The sequence below is a fragment of the Papaver somniferum genome, chromosome 5 (assembly GCF_003573695.1).
Source record: "Papaver somniferum cultivar HN1 chromosome 5, ASM357369v1, whole genome shotgun sequence".
Classification (NCBI taxonomy): Eukaryota; Viridiplantae; Streptophyta; class Magnoliopsida; order Ranunculales; family Papaveraceae; genus Papaver; species Papaver somniferum.
Genome location: NC_039362.1, coordinates 175,757,670 through 175,780,211, shown reverse-complemented (window position 1 = coordinate 175,780,211; position 22,542 = coordinate 175,757,670). Strand labels below are relative to the sequence as shown.

At 37.5% G+C, this 22,542-nt stretch overlaps 1 protein-coding gene and 1 pseudogene across 1 annotated transcript; one reads left to right on the top strand and one right to left on the bottom strand.

Annotated features, from left to right (window-relative positions):
• The first annotated feature begins 1,300 nt into the window (after nt 1–1,300).
• On the top strand, nt 1,301–3,301 carry LOC113278203 (annotated as a pseudogene).
• A 1,103-nt stretch (nt 3,302–4,404) lies between these two features.
• On the bottom strand, nt 4,405–5,741 carry LOC113280127. Its single transcript, XM_026528784.1, has 3 exons — nt 5,523–5,741; nt 4,659–5,243; nt 4,405–4,542 (listed from the first exon to the last, which is right to left on the bottom strand). Exons 1-3 carry the CDS (start codon nt 5,739–5,741, stop codon nt 4,405–4,407), a joined length of 942 nt encoding a protein of 313 aa, XP_026384569.1.
• Nucleotides 5,742–22,542: the final 16,801 nt, after the last annotated feature.

Sequence of the window (22,542 nt, the reverse complement as noted above, 5' to 3'; positions counted from 1 at the left end):
AATTTAGTTACAAATTTTGTTGTCAACCTAGTTTATGAAGAAATGGATCACTCTCCCTTCGGGTATGTATAGTGCAATTTATCATGTCTATAACTCCAAGGAAAAAATAATGATGAATATAGTGACGCTTATACCTGTTATAGTGCAATTTACCATGTCTATAACTCCACGGAAAAAATAATAATGAATGTAGTGACGCTTATACCCGTTAGCGAAGCAGAATAAAACCTTGCATATGTTGGAGAAAATGAGTTATTTAATAAATGATTTTTTGGTCTTGGTGTGGTTTGATCTCATGATCTAAGGGTTTAAAGATACTCACTCATTTTTGAGTGAATGAAATGGAACCTTTAGTCCCACATTGTGGAAAACTAAAGAGGTGCTCCACTATATTACCATGTTCTCATGGATATGTTGTAAAACAATGTGGGTGGAGCGGGTGACTCGAAAAATATACATGTTTCGACACATGCCCATGCGCGTGTACCAAGCACCAAGTCCCTTTTTAAAACACACAAGCAGCGACCATCTTTAGGTCTACTTTTCTTCATCTTCTTGCTTTTATTTTCGTGCGGCGTTTTACTTCCATCCCCGTTGCTGAGTTTAAGAGTGGGTAACTTGTATTGTACTAATACAAGTTATATCGGACAGCCTTATCCTGGATACATTTGACGTTTCTTCTATTATTGCAAGACTCCAACAACATATGGGCAGAGTCACCTACGAGAAAATAGGGTGTTTGCCCGTGCATGCTAACAGACTCTCCAAGCATGTTCACAAAAAACCCAAAATTTTCATCCCTAAACACTATTTTGCCCTACCCATCGAATATCAAAGTATAGAGAGTGCTCTGCAATACATGACAAACTGACGCGTCCGCACGTCACTTACACTGCTGGTCAAGTTCTCGAATCTTCTTCAACAGTTTATAATAAATGGGTAATGATTATAGCTGTAGCTCTTATCATTATCAATCATAATCATTTTTTTCTTGTCAGAACTTTCCCAATTAATTAAACAATAGCAGTATATTTAATAATTACACGGTGCTTCAAACTGTCGACATTTGCAGTCATTCTTCTCCCTTATGGTAACCACACGAACAATTTTTTTTTTCGTTGCGGCCAGAAATGCTTCACCTGTCTATACTTGAAAGTCAGAACATATATTTCAACAAATGTTCTGTGCTCACTATTTTAGTGAACATAACGATCCGCAAACCAGCGATTTGATTCGTTATAACCAGCCTATAGATATCTGCAGGAGTAGTGGAGCACACTGTAAAAGTAAACAAATCGTATTTGCCTGAAGAAGAACACAAAAACTGGCTTTAAAAAAATTAAAAAAAAAGAAGAAACAACTCGGCTAAGTTGAAAAATAAATGCCGGTGACATTATAAAAGTCTCATACCCGTCGTGAACACTTCTCATCTCAAACCACTATCTAGCTAACAACCTTTTTTAAAACACCTCTAAAAAGAAAGCAAATTAAACAGAAACTAACCTCTTGTTTGATCCATCACCAACAATGAAAGAAAATTCAGAATCATCATCAGAATACGGTGACATCTCACCGATACCCGAGCACATTTTATTCGCCAAATACGAGATGGGTCGTCTACTCGGTTGCGGTGCATTTGCAAAAGTATATCAAGCAAGAAATATACAAACGGGGCAAACTGTAGCAATAAAAGCAATCAGCAAACAAAAAATCGTACAAGAAGGATTCGTGTCGAATATCAAGAAAGAAATCTCGATCATGCGAAAGTTGCATCATACATATATCATCAAATTATTCGAAGTGTTGGCAACCAAAGCAAAGATATATTTCGTAATGGAGTTTGTCACAGGTGGTGAACTTTTTTCCAGGATACCGAAATGTAGATGTCAGGAAGATTTGACTCGACGGTATTTTCAACAACTGATATCAGCTGTTGGTTATTGTCATTCTCATGGTGTTTTCCACCGTGATCTTAAACCGGAAAATCTGTTGATCGATGCTAATGGTGATTTAAAGGTGTCAGATTTTGGTCTTAGTGCGATCACGTCGCAGAACAGGGTTTTGTATACATGTTGCGGAACACCGGCATATGTGGCTCCAGAAATATTAGCTAGAAGAGGTTACAATGGGTCGAAGATTGATATATGGTCATGCGGTGTTATACTGTTTTTGCTTAACTCTGGTTATCTTCCTTTTGATTGCAAGAGTCTGCCGGGTATTTACGAGAAAATACATAAAGGCGAGTATTGTGTACCTAAACGGACATCACCGGGTCTACGACATCTTTTTTCAAGACTTCTCGATACGAATCCAGCTACTAGGATTACCGTCGATGAAATTATCCAAGACCCTTGGTTTTCGAAAGGTTATAAAGAGATCAAATTCCATGACTATGATGATAAATATCTAACCAAAGGAATGAATCCTCAAAACGACAGCTTGAATGCATTTGATATTATCTCATTCTCTCGGGGGATTGATTTATCAGGTTTGTTTGAGAGTTTCGATAAATCGGTCGCAGTGTAAAGTGATCGATTTATTACTGCAGAGACACCGGAGAACATTGCAACAAAGATTGGTGAAGTCGCAGAGGGAGAAAACCTCACGATGACGAAACAAGGTGATTGGAAGCTAAATTTGGAAGGGCCGAGCGGGAAGTTATTTGTCGGCATCAAAATGTATAGGTTGACGGAAAGTTTAGCAGTAGTGGAAGTACGGTCATATGAAGGTGTTTGGGAGAAGAGATTCCAGCCGTACCTTGATACACTAATTTACCACACTGAAACAAGCGCCGAATAATATTAATTAAGCCCGGGGTACCTGAAGTGAACCTACCTGTACCCTTCACGTCCGTTTGTTGTCAAATTAATTGAATATGTCGTAGGAACCATTATCCATGACAGTGGATTCCTATCGCCTTTCTTATGGAGAAGATGGCCCTGCGTTTCATATGAGGTATCAAACTTGTTCTAGTGTCCGATAAGGTTGGTAGTATTGGGCCAGGTAGTAAGGCTGGCCCGACTGCTGGGTTTTGTCCAGGGATAGGACTCAACTCTCGTTTTATCTGTAGTGTTTGATGGGGTAGATAGTCGGGCCAGGTAATGGGGCTAACCTGACTTGCTGGGTTTTGTTCAGAGGATAAGGCTTTTGTTCTAGGTGGGGTTGACAGCGTCGGGTCGGGCAAGGGGCTTGCTTGATCTGAGTTTTGTTTGCAGGTAGAACTGCAATTACAATAAGGAAAGAAATAACGATGTAGATGTATTTTTTTTTTAAAAAAAAAATTCTCTTTCTAATGTACTGATGTGGAGACCCTTTTTTTTTTCCAAAGTAGGAAATATTTCTCTTTCCTAGCTCCCAAATAGTTATTTTCTTTTTCTCTCTTCTCTTTTCTTCGTTATCTTCTCCCTGATAATGGAGTAATTTTCTTAGTAAGCCTTTGGGTAATGAATCAGTCATGAGCAAAGAGTCACGGATCTGAGTATTAGGATAGATGTTTTAGTTTCTTTTAGGAATTCAACATAGTTTTTTTATATTCTACTTTCTGTTGATTTTCTGCATCATAGATTATGTTGGGTTTTTTTAAGATTTGAAGAAAAAGTGTTTTTTTTTTTTTTTTTGACACAAAAAAGGTAAATTTCATTAAAAACTTAACAATGATCAAAGTGATGAAAGCTAAATGAAACAAATACAAAAAATGTTAACTTTTACCAGTTATAGCATTCCAATTACATATTAAGGTACTAAGCGAATATCTCTCAAAAAGTTTCGAATGCAATGACCAGCTAAACATAGTACACTTAACCGAAATAATAAGTTGATCAACATTTCTCTTCTTATGATTATATAACCTGCACTTCCGCTCTATCCAGATTGTCCACCAAATTGCGAAGGGGAGAATGCACCAAATCTTCTTAACCACTTTACTGCTTTTCTTATTAGGCCATTCCCAAATATTTGTTTTGACAGTTTCTGGAAACACCCAATCAACCCCAACACTATCCAAAAGATAGTGCCAAATTTTTCTTGTCTCCGAACAACGAAGAAAAAGATGATTATGAGATTCTTCAACGGTACAGCAAAACAGACATTGGCTATTATTCACAATCCCAGCCTTGCGTAAAACATCCAAAGTAGGAGCACCCCATGCCATAAAGTCCAAAAAAGAAAAGACACTTCCAATGGAATTTTTGGATTCCAAACTTGCTTATGTGGAAAAGAAATAAAACCATCAACATCTAGCAATGAGTAACAATTAGCCACAGAAAAATCTTCTCCAAAACCCCATTTTCTAGTATCTTCCATAGTACAATTATGTATAGAAACAACCAAACCTTCTACTAACTTTAACAAGTTAGCTATCTCACCTAATTCTCTTTCATTAAGGTCCCTCTTGAATTCAAAATTCTAAGAGCCTTGAGAAGACATCGTGTCTTTAACAGTCGAGTCTCTTGAAACTGAAATTTTAAAGATATTTGGGAATCTATCTTTAAAAGGAACATCACCTAACCAATTATTAGTCCAAAATTGAATGAATTTACCGTTCTGAATTATAAGTGAGGTGTTATCTGTAAAAAAATCTCGAGATTTTAAGATTCCATCCGAAAGACTGTGACCCACCGCCCTCAAAAATACATTAGGTAAAAAAGCATTAGGATTACCTCCAAATTTCTCACGAATGATCTTTCTCCATAAAGGTCTTTTTCTCTTCCACATCTCCAAATCCATTTGCAATGTAAGGATTTATTGAAAAACTTCAGCTTCTTTATTCCAATACCTCCATTAGCTTTAGGAGGCATAGCTTTGGACCATTTCACCCAACTTCTTTTCTTTGAAGTAGTATAAGAGCTCCAAAGAAAATCACACATAATTTTCTCTAGTTCTTTCACTTCTGAAATAGGCATCTGGAACATGGATAAATAATAAATGGGCATACTAGCAAGCACACTATTAATCAAGATCAATCTATGACCATTGGATAGGTGTCCCCGTCTCCATGTTCTCAACCTTAATCCCCATCTTTGAAGCATTATATTCCAGACAGCTTTGATCTTATACTTGCTCCCCAGCGTTATGCCAAGATAATTTATAGGAAAGTCAGCTACTTGACAACCAAATAAATCAGCACACAAAGCACCATTATGTTCATCCCCATTACCAATTATTGCACTTTTTCGAAAATTCACTTCTAAACCAGATACCAACTGGAAAACAAAAATAATTTTCTTCAAAGTTGAAATTTGATCCTACAAGTCATCGAGAAAAACTATCAATTCAGCTGCAAATTCTGGATGATTTATGACAGTTCCGTTAGTAACAACTTGAAAACCTGACAGAAGACCATCTGAAGTATCTTTACTAATTATTTTAGATAGAATTTCCGCTACCATAATGAATATAAAAGGTGAAATGGTCTCACCCTGTCTGATGCCCTTCTAACTTCTGAACATTTGTGTTGCTTCTCCATTGATAAGAACAGAAAATCTAGTTTGCGAGATACACCATTTTATCCAACCTCTCCAAACATTCCCAAAACCAAATCTTTGAAGAACAATATCAGCACAGTTCCAGTTAATATTGTCAAAAGCTTTTTCGAAGTCAACCTTGCACACCAAACCAGGCTTATTCTCCCTCTTTCTTGAGTCAATTAGCTCATCCGTAATCAAAATTCCATCACTAATTTGTCTTTCATGAATGAAAGCTCCCTGGAAATCAGTAATAATGGAAGGGAGGACCAGTTTCATCCTTTCTGCCAAGAATTTCGGCACTATCTTATACACTCCACCAATCAAACTTATAGGCTTATAAAATTATGAAATGAAACAGCTCCATCACACTTAGGAAGAAGTTTAAGATTGGTGCAATTAATTCTCCAGTCAAGAAAACCTGTAGACTCAAATTCTTTAATTACCAACATCAGATCAGAGTTTATTACCTCCCAAGCAGCCTAGAAAAACTCCATAGTGAATCCATATGGTCCCGGAGTCTTGTTTGCTCCAAAATGCCAAATGATATTTTTTTACTTCTTCCTCGGTAAAAGGCCTTTCAAGAGAAATGCTTTCATGAACAGACAAGGAAGGTAGTTCAATACAATCAAATCTAGGCCTGATAACATGATCTTCTGTGAAAAGTGAAGTATAAAAATTATTTGCTTCAAAAGCAATTTTCTCCTTATCATAACAACTTACACCATCTATATTTAAACAATTGATGCTATTGCAACTGTATTTAAAAGAAGCAATTTGGTGTAAATATCGTGAAGTTTTTTCTGCATCCTTTGCCTACTTTTATTTCGCTCTTTGGCCTCATTTCCTTGCAACATTCAGAGATAAAGAAGCGTGCTTGCCTTTGCCTCCTCTCTATGCACAATCTTAGTTGTAGACAGTTGCATATCTTCTTCCTCAAAGTCCCAAGAATTTAATTAGCTTCTCTAGTTGGTCAAGAGAAAGTGTTTTGCTCTCAAATATAAAAGAAATGTTGTTTGAATTTGTTGGAAGTTAAACCAAGATATGATGAAGTTTGACCTTGGATCAACAAGTAATGTTGACACGACGTGAATGGATCAACAAGTGTTGTTGACACGGTGGATTTCACTTGGACATGAAGTAAACTTGTGAAGCAAGTATTTCTGGTTTTAGAGTTCGGTTGGTTTAAAGTTTTCTAGAAGTGTCTTTGTTTAGAGTTTTATCTTTGTTAGGAAAGTTTGCTTTGAGTGATCGTCAAGTTTGTGAGACTATAAATAGATTATTGAGCCATAAGAATTGTACACCGAATTTAATTATCAACGTAGTCGTTTTCTTGCTTCCGCGTTGTGCTCTCCTCTCTCTTGCTCGATCCTACATATGATATCAGAGTAAGGTGAGAGGAAGAGAGAGGAGAAGGAGAAAGTGTTAAAGTTTTTTCGTTGTTCTTTGATTGATGAGTTTTGGTAAAAAATAAAAAAATAGTTTGTCGAGAAAAGATGAAGAGAAGGTCGCGGTAAAAAAAAAAAGAGACAGAGTTAAGAAATTTTTTGTGTTACGAGTAAAAATAAAGGTATTCTGATTTGGGTTAAGCTGGCAGTAAAAAGCAGTGGAGATATCAAAAAGATTTCTTTGGTTATGTGTGTTGCTGTGACGATTGGTGTTCGTGTCACTATTTACGAAAGATTAGTGTCTTTGTTGTGGAAGTTAAAAAATAAAAAAACAAACAAAGAAGTTTGAATACGACATGGATTTTTTCTGGGTGAGATTTGGTTTAGATGAACTGTCGATATTGAAGAAAAATGTTGTTTTAGGTCGTCATGACCGGGAGAACTCAAGGGATAGGGAGTCGAGACTGAGAAAACTGCCGGAGATTGTTGACGTCACCAGCTCTCGATTTGAGAAGTATTTGAAGACGAAGTAGAATAAAGGTCATGGCTCAATCTTGAGCTGAGAAGAAAAATTCCAGAATTGGAAACGGAGATGGGTTTTTTGCTGTTCAACAGGGATGAGCAACTAATCTTGATGATTGGATAGAATATTGTTGGAGTTACCGAATCAGATGTGATGGGAGTTTGTTGGACTGCCAGTAATTAACGTCCAGTTTTAGACTCGTTCCTTTCCGATGGCTACATGGTGGAGCTGTTGTTGGACAGAACCGAATGCCGAGAAAACAAGGTAATAAGGAGCTGCTGCTGGTTGACGGTGGAATAGGGAGTCGCGTTTCAGACGGAGTCTAGAGAAGAACCCTAATGAGTTGATGGTAACTAGATTACAATAGGTGTGCTATTCCCACGTATCAGTGGTATTTGGATTCACCAATACTTCCATTTTAAAGCTGTGATGAACGAAATTTGGTTAAGTTTGTTTGGTGCCGGAGAATCAAAACGAGAACCTTAAGGGCAATTGGTGTTTTAGACGGTGGTTAGAAGTTAGAAGGAACTAGAACATGGGTTTGAAACAGCTTTAGTTTCTGATGACTTCGTTCTTTGGAGGCTTGCACAAAAAAAAAAAAAGTGGTAGATTGTTACCGAGAAGTTCAGGGAATTGTGATAGAAGAGCTTGGCAGGTGAGAATGGCTCGCTGCCAATATTGAGCAGAAAATTTCGAATGGTCTAGATTAGAGAAGACAAGGGAAGAAGTTGATGGTGCTGTTGATTATTGGTGACAGTGAAGGAAAGTTTGATTGATCAGTAGTTTGAGCTCGTGTAAAAGCTTTGGGTGATAGGTTGATTCAAAAGGTTAAGTCATGAATTCGAAATAGATGCAATAGGATCAAAGCTGCTACTGCAATCAGAAGATTGGTACAGTTTGATGGAGGATCAAAGATGGTATTGCAGTCAGGAGGAGTGGTACGGTTTGATGGAGGATCAAAGCTGGTATTGCAGTAAGGACTGGTACAGTTTGATTAAGTTGATCGAATTCAGAGACTTAGAATGATAAGGAATGTTGGGTGGATATGTTTGAGCTTAAGTGAGGATGTTGAATTTAAGCTCAAACATGTTAAGCTTAAGTGTGGTTGAAGAGTTTGTGGCAGAAACTTGGAAGACCTGTAAAGTGTGGAAGACTTTGTGATTGTTATTGCTTGTGGCAGAAGCGTAACAAAAGAAAGATTGTGAGAGAATCAGGAAGAAACAAAGAAGAAGAAACAACAGTAAGGTTGTGAAGATGATGAGAGAGTGAAGAAAATATAAGTAATCACCAAGGGTGATGTGTGAAAATCCCATGAGTTGTGATCGTGAAGATAAAACAAGGTATGCTTGAGAAGAGCCGTCACAAGGTGTGATCGTGAAAAGTGAAGCAATCCCAGTGTGGGGATTCGAATAGAGAAGTGAAGCAATTCCACTGTGGAATTGAAGAGTATGGAAATCCTGCAAGTGAAGTAATAAGAATAGCAGATATTGCAACTTCACTCTTGATCAAGCCATTTCATAGGCCATTACGTGAAAATGTAGTAAGAATTTAGCTAAGTGTTCTGAACATGGCTATGGTTTTGGTATTCTTGCTTGTACAATTTTTGGTGGTCTCAGCGACGATACTGAAGCACTTTTGAAGAGTCTGAGGAACTGTATGGCGAATCATGATGCCAATTCTAAAAATAAGTTCTTTATTTCGTAGACTAGGAATTGTTATTCAGAAGGGGATAGGTGCTCAGCTTGTTGCGCGGCTACCTATGCCCTACACTGACGATGTAAGTTGAACATATTTCTGTTTTCTAATAAAATGCCCATGGCGATACCATTATTTGATAATAATAATAATAATTTTGGATGATAATAATAATAATTTCGTTGATTTGATTGGATTTGTTTCTTACAGGTTTTAGAAAGGTTACCTATTTACTTGCGGATTTAATTATTATTTATTATTTTATGCATATATTTCATTATTTTATATTGCAAATTAGAACCCTAAATTCTCAATTATGAATTAGAGACCGATCTTCGGATTGGACAAACTAGGTGCCTCACACCTTCCTAGTTTGTATCTTGATTCCCGGGTTACTTTTCTTTTTTGTACCAGTATTTATTTTGGGTCCTAACTCCCCAAGTTGGGTGGCGACTTCGTATTAATTTTCCATGTGATTCCCAATTTGGATATTTAGAGATCTTAACGGATTTCGACGGTATCAACACCCAGGGACCCTCAAGGACAAGGGGATACATCATCCAGTCCTCATCATTAGAAAGACGGAGACGATCATTCTTCGAGTAGATATTAGGGTCAACATCTAGAAGCAATGCTCGGTCTGAGTCATCCAAAACAGTTCCCAAGAGACGAATAGCCCACTCCTGATACTTCCGCTTGCTCGAAGTCAAGACATGATAATTTTTGTTGAGAAATAAACCAAGATACTATGAAGAAGAAAAAAGGGATCAACAATGTTGTTGATCCAAGTAGTGTGGATTGATGAGTGCTAAAAAGTGCATATTTCTATATATTTTTCTTGGCATTTAACTCATCTTTTGTGCATTAATTCTACATTTTATCCCATATTCTGTATTTTCATTGTTTTCAAGAATAAATATTTTTATTAATTAATTTTGCATTTTTAGGTACTAAATAAAGCCTGGTTAACTCACGAAGCGAAAAGAGCAAAGAAACGGGAAAGACTCCCGCAGAAAGGCAGGGAAGAATGATGTTTGCAAGAGCCGGATCAATTAGAAGTGGGCTTGAAGAGGAAGAATTGTTCTTAAAGAAGATATGGGCTTGGCATACCCAAGGCCCAAAACCCTCACCCAAATCCATTTTCAATATCCATACTCATTTCCATGAGAGGCGTCAGATTGGATCGATCACATCATCCCACGGTCACCTCATCATCGTGCATCAAACTCTGAAGCTCCTGTCAAACATCATAGTACCTAACTCCAATCTAAGTCGTCAGTTTTGATGTATCACACATCCAACGGTCGCTCCACGCCTGTCTCCCTCGTGTCGTTCGATTCAATCCAGATGTGATCATCCAACGTATCATCTTCGCTGGACATCTAATTCGCTACAACCGCTCAACACTACAACACCTAACACCTATACCCATCAAACCAAACAAACCTTACCCAATTTCTCTTCGTTCTTCTCTCCCTCACCTCCTCTGCGACCACCATTCCCACCACCTTCTCCTGCTGCCTCCACCAACTCGAGCAAAGCTCGAGTAAACAAACCCTCACCACCATCTCTACTCGACCCTCACACATCACCATCACTCTTCTATCCACCTATTATCAGCCTACATCTTCACCTTCTCCTCTCAGTGAAGAATTAGGTTAATATTAGTTGGAGTAGGGGTAAGGATTAGGGCACCAACTCGCACCAAAGAAGCATGGGAGGAAGCAGAAGAATGGGTCGAAGGCTATGAAGCAAATCAGAGAAGTATGGGTAAGATTCAACAAACCCTAATTTCAACTGTATTTGGGGATTTTTGGGAATTGGGTGTATGAACCCTAATTATGTAAATTGGGTATAAATAGAAGGTGTTTTGTGCTGTTGTGGGCATGCCTGGATTAGCCAGAGCACCCTTTGGAGGCCTGGATTAGCCAGTGCTCTCCACTGTTAGGTTTTGTAATCTTCTGTTTTAATTCCAAGTTTCAATTTCAATTACTCTTTATGTTTATCATGTTTACAATTACTGTCAATATGTTCTAATTACTCTTGCTAGGGCTTAGATGAAGCCTGAAGACCTTGTTGGGTAGCAAAATCTTAGTGAACACCCTTGTAGGTTTAACTGAATTAGGATGTTAGTGTTCTTGGTGATTGAAGTCACCTGTGATTGAGTGTGCTGTAAGAAGACACTCAATGCTAGGGGTGAACTAGAGAATTTAGGGACTTAACCATCCACATTTAACTAAAGTAGGGAAGTTATGAAGCTTAGGGATCAAACATCACCTGTGATTGAGTGTGCTGTAAGAAGACACTCAATGCTAGGGGTGATGCTAGTGAGCTTAGTTAAATTAACTCTCTATCTATGTATGCCCTGGATTATAGGAAGGCATGAGCCTCCACCTTTGTCCATTAGGGACAAGAGCATAAACTAGATTGATGCTGCCTAGCTAGGCCATAAGGTGAATTCAAATCCCCTAGTGCATTTACTGCTTAGCTTCTCTGCCTTAGGCTCACTGCCTTTGTTTAACTCCACTGTCACTATCACTGCCACTTAGTTTACTGCTTAGGATAATCTTATCTTAGGAAAGTAGGAAAGCTTCAACTCACTCACCTTGTCCCTGTGGAATGACCCTGTTCTTGCACATACATTGCTACAACTGACCCTGTGCACTTGCAGGTATCACTGTAGGCTGTCTTTGCTCTTATTTTATACATATCCCAAAGCCTACCAAGTTTTTGGCGCCGCTGCCGGGGACTTGGCATTGTGTGGTTGTTGTTTTTCCTTGCTTTCTTTCACTTGCATATCTTGCATTTAGTATAATCATTTAGCTCATCATAACTTGCATTTTCATCTTTGCATAATTTTTCATCTTTGCATCATTTTCCCTTGCTGTTCTTGCTGTTCTTAACAACTTCTGTTGTTTTTCTTTCCTTGCTCATTTGCTTGCTGTTGCTCTTAGCTTGCAGCTGCACTTGCATCATTTGCTGTTTACATTGCATTCTTGCTGTTTGCATCTTCATCTAGTTGTTTGCTTGCTGTTCTTGCACAGCATCAGAGCATCTTCTTGCCTGTTGCTTTAGTGCACTGCTGTGAACTGCTTAGCCCATTTGCACCTTTGTTGCTGAATCTGCCCCTGGTGCTGCTGCTGCTTGCACTGCCTCTGCTGTTGCTGGTGAACTGGTGGAACTGAGGTTGTTACTTTCCCCTGTTGGTGCCTGTTGCTGCTAACTGCTGCTGCCTTCTGCACCTGTTGCTGTGCTGCTAAGGCTGAAACTTGCTGAACCAAAGCTGCAGCTAGAACCCAAGCTCAACTGGGCTGCTGATTTGTACCAAGCCAAACTGGTCTGTAATACAAGCCAAAGAAGAAAGACCAAAGCCCAACTGGGCCTTGAGTGTTGAAGCCAAAGCTTAGGATGATCCAAAGCCCAACTGGGCTTTTGCAACCAAACTGAGCAGCTGGGCTGTGCTTAAGCAAGTAAGCCTAAACCCATTAAGAGAACCCAACCTGTGGGCTTCCATTTTTAATTTGTGGGCTTGTAATAATTTTTTCCATTTTTCTGTTGGGTTTGTAATTAATTTCTTGTGGGCTTGTTTGTTTAATTGCTTGTGGGCTTGTGGTGTTAGATTGATTTGGGCCTGTAGTTTTAAATTAGAAAAACTGAACTTTTAAAAGCCCAACTGGGCCGCAGACCAAACAAGCAACAATTGGGCTATCTCAAAAGCTACATTGGGCTTCAGTTTGCATACACATTGTGGGCTTGTTCACCTTCCCTTGGCAAAGCAATTTCTCCCACCAATGTGGGCTTGCTCCCAATACTAAAACCAAAATTTTTGCTCCCAATTAAAAAAACCAAATTTTTCCCAAAAATCCAAACCCATTAAAAACCAAATTTTGGTCTTTGTAACATAGTTACTTAGCTTTTGAGCCAAATCATGTCTAGATCTTGGTCTACAGTTGGGGAATACAACAAATTCCTTAGAGAACTTGCGTATGGACATACTCCACGTTATGAACCTCCCATAGACCATGATGGCAATAGTTATAGGAATTATTATGGACATTTTCAAAGTCCCGAGCCTCAATCCATGAACCCTAATAACTATTCACACATGCATCATTCATCACAACGTGAAAATGAACATTTTGCCAGTGCCTCACTCACACAATCATCACAGATCGATCAATTAGAAGCTCGAATCGCAGCTTTAGAAATGCAATCACATGAGGAATCTGTCACATCTAATTTTCTTAGGCAACCTGAAATCTATGCATGTCCCGCATGTGGTAGTTTAGACCACCCTGTTGAGAATTGTCATATTTTGCATAATTTTAGGCAATCTAGAGAAAATCCAAGGTATGAAATGCCCATAAATTGTGAGAATGGTAGTCATTGGGACCATAATCAATCCTTTGAGGGTTGCGATGAATATTTTGTAAACCCTAATGACCATGCACACATGTACCATTCACCACAATTTGAACATGAAGAATTTTGTACTCCCATGAATTTAGACTCCACCACAGAAGCTTTCAGACTCAGTGAGCAAAACTTTGATAGATCTACATCACGAATTCAGGCATGTTTAGATCAGATTTTGCTTCACCTACAAAAGGAGGAAATTCATGAGGAAATGTATGTTGTCCCTAATGAAGTGTCTAGTCCCATTCTTGTAAATGATGTTGAATATGAACCTAATTTAGAGGAACATGAATCGACTAATGACACCACCACTGTTAATGAGGACCAATATGCATGCTACCATGATAATGATTATGATAATTATGATGATATGTTAGAAGAACATGAAAATATTGTGGAACCTGTTGGTTCAAAAACATATGGCTTCTCTCCCTCGACCTTCATGAATGTTGTTCTTTCTAATACTCATTGTAATTCATATGATTTTGATATTGACATGGGATTCGTACAATTATTCTGTGAAGATGAGCATGACATACGAATAGTTGAATCTTCTGTAGACACTAATGTTAATATGCATGAAAATATATTTGATGTGTCTGATTCTCTACCTAGGTCACATTGTGATATTTCTCCTGATTTGCCGATGCATGAGAATAAATCTGTTGATGATGTTGATGACTCTGATTGTGATCTTGCCAATTTGTTTGATGATTGTGAGCATATTGTGCCACGTGTAGAAGACTTAGGAGATGTTGATGTGATTAATAATGATGTGCCTATCTTCCTACATAAGTCACAATCTGATGGCCTTCCACCCAACCTAGATTTGGTTTGTACCCATATTGTCAAACCGACTTTTCTGAGAGTCCCTAATCTAGGTTTGGAACTGTGTGCTTCCCAAGTCCTCTTGGACTATTTTGCTTCTAAGTATAATACATTTGAGGAACCACAGTTGGAATTAGCATGTTTTCCCGTCCCTAGCACAGTTCACTTTGAGTTAGACCTTGTACATGATGAACCCCCAAAACTGCGAGATTTTGTACCCAAAATTATATCTGTTGAAAAATCCAGGTTCGGGGGTAGCTCATTTTGTTTCACAGCCTCACTTTCATTTCTTTCCTATTATTATTATGTGAAGCTGTTGAAATGTCTACACTCCGTCTTTTGGGTTGATCCTCAACTCTTTAGATTGTTAGTGTATGATAAATTTTCTTGTATATAATCTAGTAGATAGTTTCTTAGTTAAATCTTTTGTTTCTTTTGTACATATTTTGCTAATCCAATGTGACTCTTAACTGAAATATGTTGGATTCTTGCCTTGAATAACGGAGTTCTAATCTTGCTTTCGCCGAAATCGGGTATTCTCTTTCCTTTTTCTCTACTCAGCATGATCCTCTTCATATGTTGTATTATAATTTTGTTCATATTTTGAAACATTGAGGACAATGTTTAGTTTAGGTTTGGGGGTGAAAAGTAGATACTTTGATAATATGCCATAATTGAAAAAAAAAAAAAAACAAGAACTCCTTCTTTTTGAAAAAATTAAAAATTCCAAAAAAAAAAAAAAAAATTAAAAAATCACAAAAATGGAGCTCATTTACCTTGAAATGTTGACTCTTGTGCAAATATGTAATTATTAGGAGTCTTAGTCTAGATATTTAGGCACCCTGATTCTAGCACAATTCACATAGTGATAAGAAACTTGCACGCGCACGATCTACCAATACATGTATAGCCTCATCCTTGAGGTGTTCTATCGGAAGTCACGATTGCCAATCACTTTAGAATACTGAACGAAACTTGACTAGCTTGTTCTTTGGTTGGTTGGGATAGGAGGTGGAGGTTACATTAAGAAAGACAACCATCGAATTTAACTGGGTGCATCAAAAAGGGCTACCTCTTGCAAAGTGTCATGTAATTTTTTGTTTCTTTTTGCTTATGTATCAAAAGTGTTACCTTGTTAAAAAAAAAAAATGATGTATATTCAAAAAAAAAAAAAAATCAAAAAAAAAAAAGTATTTATCAATTCCACCCTCTCTTTGTTCCAAAAATAAAAGAGAGTAGTCAATGTAAATAAGAGTCATGTAAAGAGTCATCTTTTGTTGTATTATAGTAAGCAAGGAAGGGTGCATGCCATTGATGTACAACGCGAGTAATTGTGAAATACCTCCAACTCATTCACAATTCTTGTAAAGTCTGGACAGCTAGCTAGATTTCGACCTTGGTTCTTAGCCTGAGAAACTATCTCTTGGTGATTAGTAGTCATAACATCCGATCTTTCTTTACACATGTGTAGATACACTTTACACTCTTATCACATGTCTTTATTTGTTATCAGTGCTAGGATTGTGCCTTAGATAGCTAGATTGACATCTCCATTTTGCTGTGAGCTTAAACTGTCTTGCACATGTCACATTTGATGGAATATGAGCTTATATTTTGTCCTAGAACTTTGTAGGTACGTTCTAAGCTTCACGAGACTTCACTCGTCCACTAGGGACACTTAGTGGTTTAAAAGGCTTATTGCATTTGGGACCAGCGACAGTGGTATAGGTAGGATTTCCTTAACTTTGTTTTACTTGAGGACAAGTAAAATTCAGGTTTGGGGGTATTTGATGAGTGCTAAAAAGTGCATATTTCTATATATTTTTCTTGGCATTTAACTCATCTTTTGTACATTAATTCTACATTTTATCCCATATTCTGTATTTTCATTGTTTTCAAGAATAAATATTTTTATTAATTAATTTTGCATTTTTAGGTACTAAATAAAGCCTGGTTAACTCACGGAGCGAAAAGAGCAAAGAAACGGGAAAGGCTCCCGCAGAAAGGCAGCGAAGAATGATGTTTGCAAGAGCCGGATCAATTAGAAGTGGGCTTGAAGAGGAAGAATTGTTCTTAAAGAAGATATGGGCTTGGCATACCCAAGGCCCAAAACCCTCACCCAAATCCATTTTCAATATCCATACTCATTTCCATGAGAGCCGTCATATTGGATCGATCACATCATCCCACGGTCACCTCATCATCGTGCATCAAACTCTGAAGCTCCTGTCAAACATCATAGTACCTAACTCCAATCTAAGTCGTCAGTTTTGATGTATCACACATCCAACGGTCGCTCCACGCCTGTCTCCCTCGTGCCGTTCGATTCAATCCAGATGTGATCATCCAACGTATCATCTTCGCTGGACATCTAATTCGCTACAACCGCTCAACACTACAACACCTAACACCTATACCCATCAAACCAAACAGACCTTACCCAATTTCTCTTCGTTCTTCTCTCCCTCACCTCCTCCGCGACCACCATTCCCACAACCTTCTCCTGCTGCCTCCACCAACTCGAGCAAAGCTCGAGTAAACAAACCCTCACCACCATCTCTACTCGACCCTCACACATCACCATCACTCTTCTATCCACCTATTATCAACCTACATCTTCACCTTATCCTCTCAGTGAAGAATTAGGTTAATACTAGTTGGAGTAGGGGTAAGGATTAGGGCACCAACTCGCACCAAAGAAGCTTGGGAGGAAGCAGAAGAATGGGTCGAAGGCTATGAAGCAAATCAGAGAAGTATGGGTAAGATTCAACAAACCCTAATTTCAACTGTATTTGGGGATTTTTGGGAATTGGGTGTATGAACCCTAATTATGTAAATTGGGTATAAATAGAAGGTGTTTTGTGCTGTTGTGGGCATGCCTGGATTAGCCAGAGCACCCTTTGGAGGCCTGGATTAGCCAGTGCTCTCCACTGTTAGGTTTTGTAATCTTCTGTTTTAATTCCAAGTTTCAATTTCAATTACTCTTTATGTTTATCATGTTTACAATTACTGTCAATATGTTCTAATTACTCTTACTAGGGCTTAGATGAAGCCTGAAGACCTTGTTGGGTAGCAAAATCTTAGTGAACACTCTTGTAGGTTTAACTGAATTAGGATGTTAGTGTTCTTGGTGATTGAAGTCACCTGTGATTGAGTGTGCTGTAAGAAGACACTCAATGCTAGGGGTGAACTAGAGAATTTAGGGACTTAACCATCCACATTTAACTAAAGTAGGGAAGTTATGAAGCTTAGGGATCAAACATCACCTGTGATTGAGTGTGCTGTAAGAAGACACTCAATGCTAGGGGTGATTCTAGTGAGCTTAGTTAAATTAACTCTCTATCTATGTATGCCCTGGATTATAGGAAGGCATGAGCCTCCACCTTTGTCCATTAGGGACAAGAGCATAAACTAGATTGATGCTGCCTAGCTAGGCCATAAGGTGAATTCAAATCCCCTAGTGCATTTACTGCTTAGCTTCTCTGCCTTAGGCTCACTGCCTTTGTTTAACTCCACTGTCACTATCACTGCCACTTAGTTTACTGCGTAGGATAATCTTAGCTTAGGAAAGTAGGAAAGCTTCAACTCACTCACCTTGTCCCTGTGGAATGACCCTGTTCTTGCACATACATTGCTACAACTGACCCTGTGCACTTGCAGGTATCACTGTAGGCTGTCTTTGCTCTTATTTTATACATATCCCAAAGCCTACCATGGATGTGGTTGGATCAACTGGTACAGTTGACATGAAGTGGATGGATAAACAAATGTTGTTGATCCATGGTACAGTTGTTAGAAGTTTACTTGGGTTACAAGTATTACCTGTTTTAAGAGTTTGCTTGCGTGAGAATTGTCTAGAAGTTTCTTGTTAGAGTTTGTTTTTGATTAGGAAAGTCTTTTTACTTGAGAGTCAAGTTTGTGAATCATATAAATAAGTTGTTAAGCCATCAGTCTAAATATATGAATTAAGTGAAGCTTGTTGAAGCTTGTTTGAGTTTAGTCTTGTGTTCTTTTCATTAAGTCTTTGATATCAGATTTTCTACATCTGGTATCAGAGCACTGGTATCAGATTCTAGGGCTGTGGGTAAGAGTTTGAGTTAGATAAGATGACGAGTTTAAGTTCAATGAAGGTACCTGTGTTTAAAGGTAAAAACTTTGAACACTGGAGGTTGCATATGGAGAATATTTTCACATACCAAGAGGTATGGGATATTGTGAAAGATGGTTATGTAGAACCAGCAGAAGGAGCTGTAGTTGAAGGAGCTGCGCAAACTGTTTTAACTGATAACAGAAAGAAGAATTCTAAAGCTACATATATTCTTCATCAAGGTATTCATGAATCTCTCATGGATAGAGTTATTTATATTAAGCAAGCTAAAGCAGCTTGGGATGGTTTGGTAAGCTACTACACAGGATCTGACAAAGTCAAGAAGGTTAGATTACAAACTTTGAATAGAAAGTATGAATTAGTGCAGTTGGAAACTACTGAAACAATATCATATTTTTTTCTCAAAGACATTAAATCTTGTCAATGAGATGAAGGCTAATGGTGATACTGTAGAAGATTCAATAGTTGTTGAAAAGATTTTAAGAAGCTTACCTGAGAAGTTTGAAGTAAAAGTAACTGCTATAGAAGAATGTAACACTGCTGCAACTATGACTCTTAATGAGTTATTGGGTTCATTACAAGCATATGAACAAAGATTACTAGAGAAGACAACTGCTGAAAAACAAGTTGAAGAGGCACTTCAAAGCCAAGTTAGCTGGAGAAACAATCAAGGAAAATCTAATACTGGAGATTTTCAAGGAAGATATAACAATGGAGGGAGATCAAATAATGGAAGTTATAGGAAGCCATTTGATAGATCAAGAATGCAGTGTTATAATTGTGGGGATTTTGGACATATTGCTACTGAGTGTCCAAAACCAAGAAAGACAGTTGCTAACAATTACAAAGCAAATTTCAAAGCTAACACTGCAGAAAGCCAAGAAAAAAAAGAAGAAGAAAAGAAGGATGAAAACATGCTACTTGCATATCATACAGCAGAAGAATAACCTCAACTTAAGTGGTATTTGGATACAGGTTGCAACAATCATATGTGTGGAAGAAAAGATTTGTTTGAAAGCTTATATGAGTCTGTAAGATCTACAGTAAAGTTTGGAAACAGTTCAACAATTCCAGTTATGGGAAAAGGAAGAATAGGGATTATTCTTAAGAATGGTTCTAAAGCATACATCATGGATGTATATTATGTTCCAGGTTTACATCAAAATTTGCTAAGTATGGGACAATTGTCTGAAAGAGGATATTCTATGAATATTTACAATGGTTTATGTTTCATCAGAGATAGAAGAAGAAGATAGATAGCAAGAGTGGAGATGACTAAAGATAGACTATTTCCTTTGAACATTCAGCATCAAAAAGAAAGTTGTTACAGTAGCAGTGTGCACAATAACTCTTGGTTATGGCATAAAAGGATGAGACATGTGAACTTTGACAGTTTAAAAAACTTAACAAAGAAGGATAAGGTGTCAGGCTTACCTTTCATAGAGGTACCAGAATCAATATGTGAAAGTTGTATCTTTGGCAACCAGCACAGAGATCCATTCCCAGTCAACAAAGCTAGAAGAGATGATCAACATTTGGAGATTGTTCATAGTGATTTGTGTGGTCCTATTGAAGTAAATTAACATGGAGGTAATAATTATTTTATAACTTTCATTGATGATTTTAGTAGAAAAGCATGGGTTTATTTGCTTAAACAAAAGAGTGATGCATTTCAAGTTTTTAGAAGTTTCAAAGCTTATGCTGAGAGACAAATTGGTAAGAGTATCAAGATCTTGAGAACTGATAGAGGTAAAGAATATAATGTTGTTGACAAGTTTATGGAAGAGCATGACATTCAGCATTAACTAACTGCAAGATATACACCACAACAAAATGGAGTTGTAAAGAGGAAGAACAGAACCATAATGGAGATGGAAAGAACTATAAGAAGAACAAAAGATTTATCAAAAAGTTTTTGGGGTTATGCAGTTAACACAACTGTGTATTTACTCAACAGATGTCCTACAAATAGTTTGAACAACATAACACCAGAAGAAGCTTGGAGAGGTGTAAGACCAAGTGTAAGACATCTGAAAATTTTTGGGTGTATTGCATATGCACATGTACCCAAAGAACTAAGAAAGAAATTGGATGACAAGATTGAGAAGTGTATCCTTGTTGGTTATAGTTCAGTAACCAAAGGATATAAATTATACAACCCAGAAGCAGGAAAAGTGTTTACAAGTAGAGATGTGATCTTTGATGAAGATTCAAAATGGAACTGGAATAATGGATCAACAACTAATGTTGATCCATATAACAATGGATAAACAAAGGATGTTGATCCACATAATATTGGATCAACAAGGAATGTTGATCCACCTGCTGCTGTCAGAACAGTTCCAGTTGAAGTAGAAGAAGAAGTGCAGATTCAAGATAATGTTGAAGAGCAACATGAAGAAGCAAGAACAGAAACAGTACAACAACAAGAAACTACAAGATCAAGAAGAAAATATATCATACCTACTAGGTTGAATGATTATATTGTATCAAGAGATGATGAAGTAGTGAATTTTTCACTATTTGGAGATTGTGATCCTGTAACTTATGAAGAAGCATCAAAAGAACAAGGTTGGATTCAAGCTATGAATGAAGAACTGAAGTCAACTGAGAAGAATGATACATGGGAACTAACAGAACTTCCACCAGGGAAGAAACCCATAGGTGTTAAGTGGGTTTATAAAACAAAATACAAGTCAAATGGTGAAGTGAATAGAAAGAAAGCAAGGTTAGTAGCTAAAGGTTATAGGCAAAGACAAGGAGTTGATTATTCAGAAGTATTTACACCAGTTGCAAGACTTGATACAGTAAGGATGATCATTGCTTTAACAACACAAAAGAATTGGAAGATATTTTAGATGGATATGAAGTCAGCATTCTTGAATGGAGTGTTGGAAGAAGAAGTTTATGTAGAGCAACCAGCTGGCTACATTGTGGAGGGGAAGGAGAATGAAGTATACAAGCTAAACAAAGCTTTGTATGGATTGAAACAAGCACCAAGATCTTGGTACACAAGAATAGATTCTTATTTCATTAAGAAAGGATTTAAAAGATGTCCACATGAGCATACTTTATACTTGAAAGATGGTGATCTTGGCAATCATATTATAGTGTGTTTGTATGTGGATGATCTTATATTTACTGGAAATAGTTCTGAGATGATCAAGGAATTTAGGGAGGATATGGTGAAGGAGTTTGAGATGACATATCTTAGATTGATGTCATATTTTCTTGGCATTGAAGTTCAACAAACTGAAAAAGGAATTTTTATTAACCAATAAAGGTATGCTGAAGGAATTTTGAAGCGTTTCAAGATGGATAATTGTAATCCAATCTTAACACCAGTAGAAGAGAGACTGAAGTTGACAAGAGAAGGATCAGGAGAGCTTGTGAATTCAACAAACTTTAAAGGTCTTGTTGGATGTTTGAGATATTTGACTGCTACAAGACCTGATATCATGTATGCAGTTGGATTGGTTAGCAGATTTATGGAAGAACCCAGACAATCACATTTACAAGCTGCAAAACGTATTCTGAGATATGTTAGAGGTACAATCAGTATGGGAATTCTCTATAATGTTTCAGAAGATCCAAAACTAGTTGGATTTACTGATAGTGATTGGGCTGGTGATACAGAAGGAAGAAAAAGCACATCAGGTTATGGATTTCACTTGGGAACTGGTTTTTTCCCTTGGTCATATAAGAAGCAACAAGTTGTTGCATTATCTACAACAGAAGCTGAGTATATAGCTGCTAGCAATTGTGCTACACAAGTTGTGTGGTTGAGAATGATGCTGAAGTCATTGTTTGAAGAACAGAAGACACCAACAACAATAGTTTGTGATAATAAGTCTACAATTTCATTAACTAAGAATCATGTGCTTTCATGGAAGGAGTAAGCATATTGATATTAAATATCATTACATCAGAGAGCTTGTTAGTAACAAGGAGATAGTGGTAGAGTTTGTTGAGAGTGAACAGAAAGTAGCAGATATTTTCACCAAGTCTTTGAAGTCTAACACTTTAATTTACTTGCGTGGAAAGTTGGGAGTGATTTGCAAAGTGTATCTTGGTTTAAGGGAGGTTGTTGAGAAATAAACCAAGATATTATCACTACAAGAA

Bases quoted from the DNA above. Each gene is read 5' to 3' on its own strand.
- LOC113280127 (XM_026528784.1), bottom strand. From the start codon at position 5,741: ATGAAACTGGTCCTCCCTTCCATTATTACTGATTTCCAGGGAGCTTTC. The intron at 5,244-5,522 runs GTTTGGAGAGGT...GATGACTTGTAG, and splicing joins AAAGATTTGGTTTTGGGAAT to GATCAAATTTCAACTTTGAA. The intron at 4,543-4,658 runs GTAATCCTAATG...CTTATAATTCAG, and splicing joins CATTCGTGAGAAATTTGGAG to AACGGTAAATTCATTCAATT.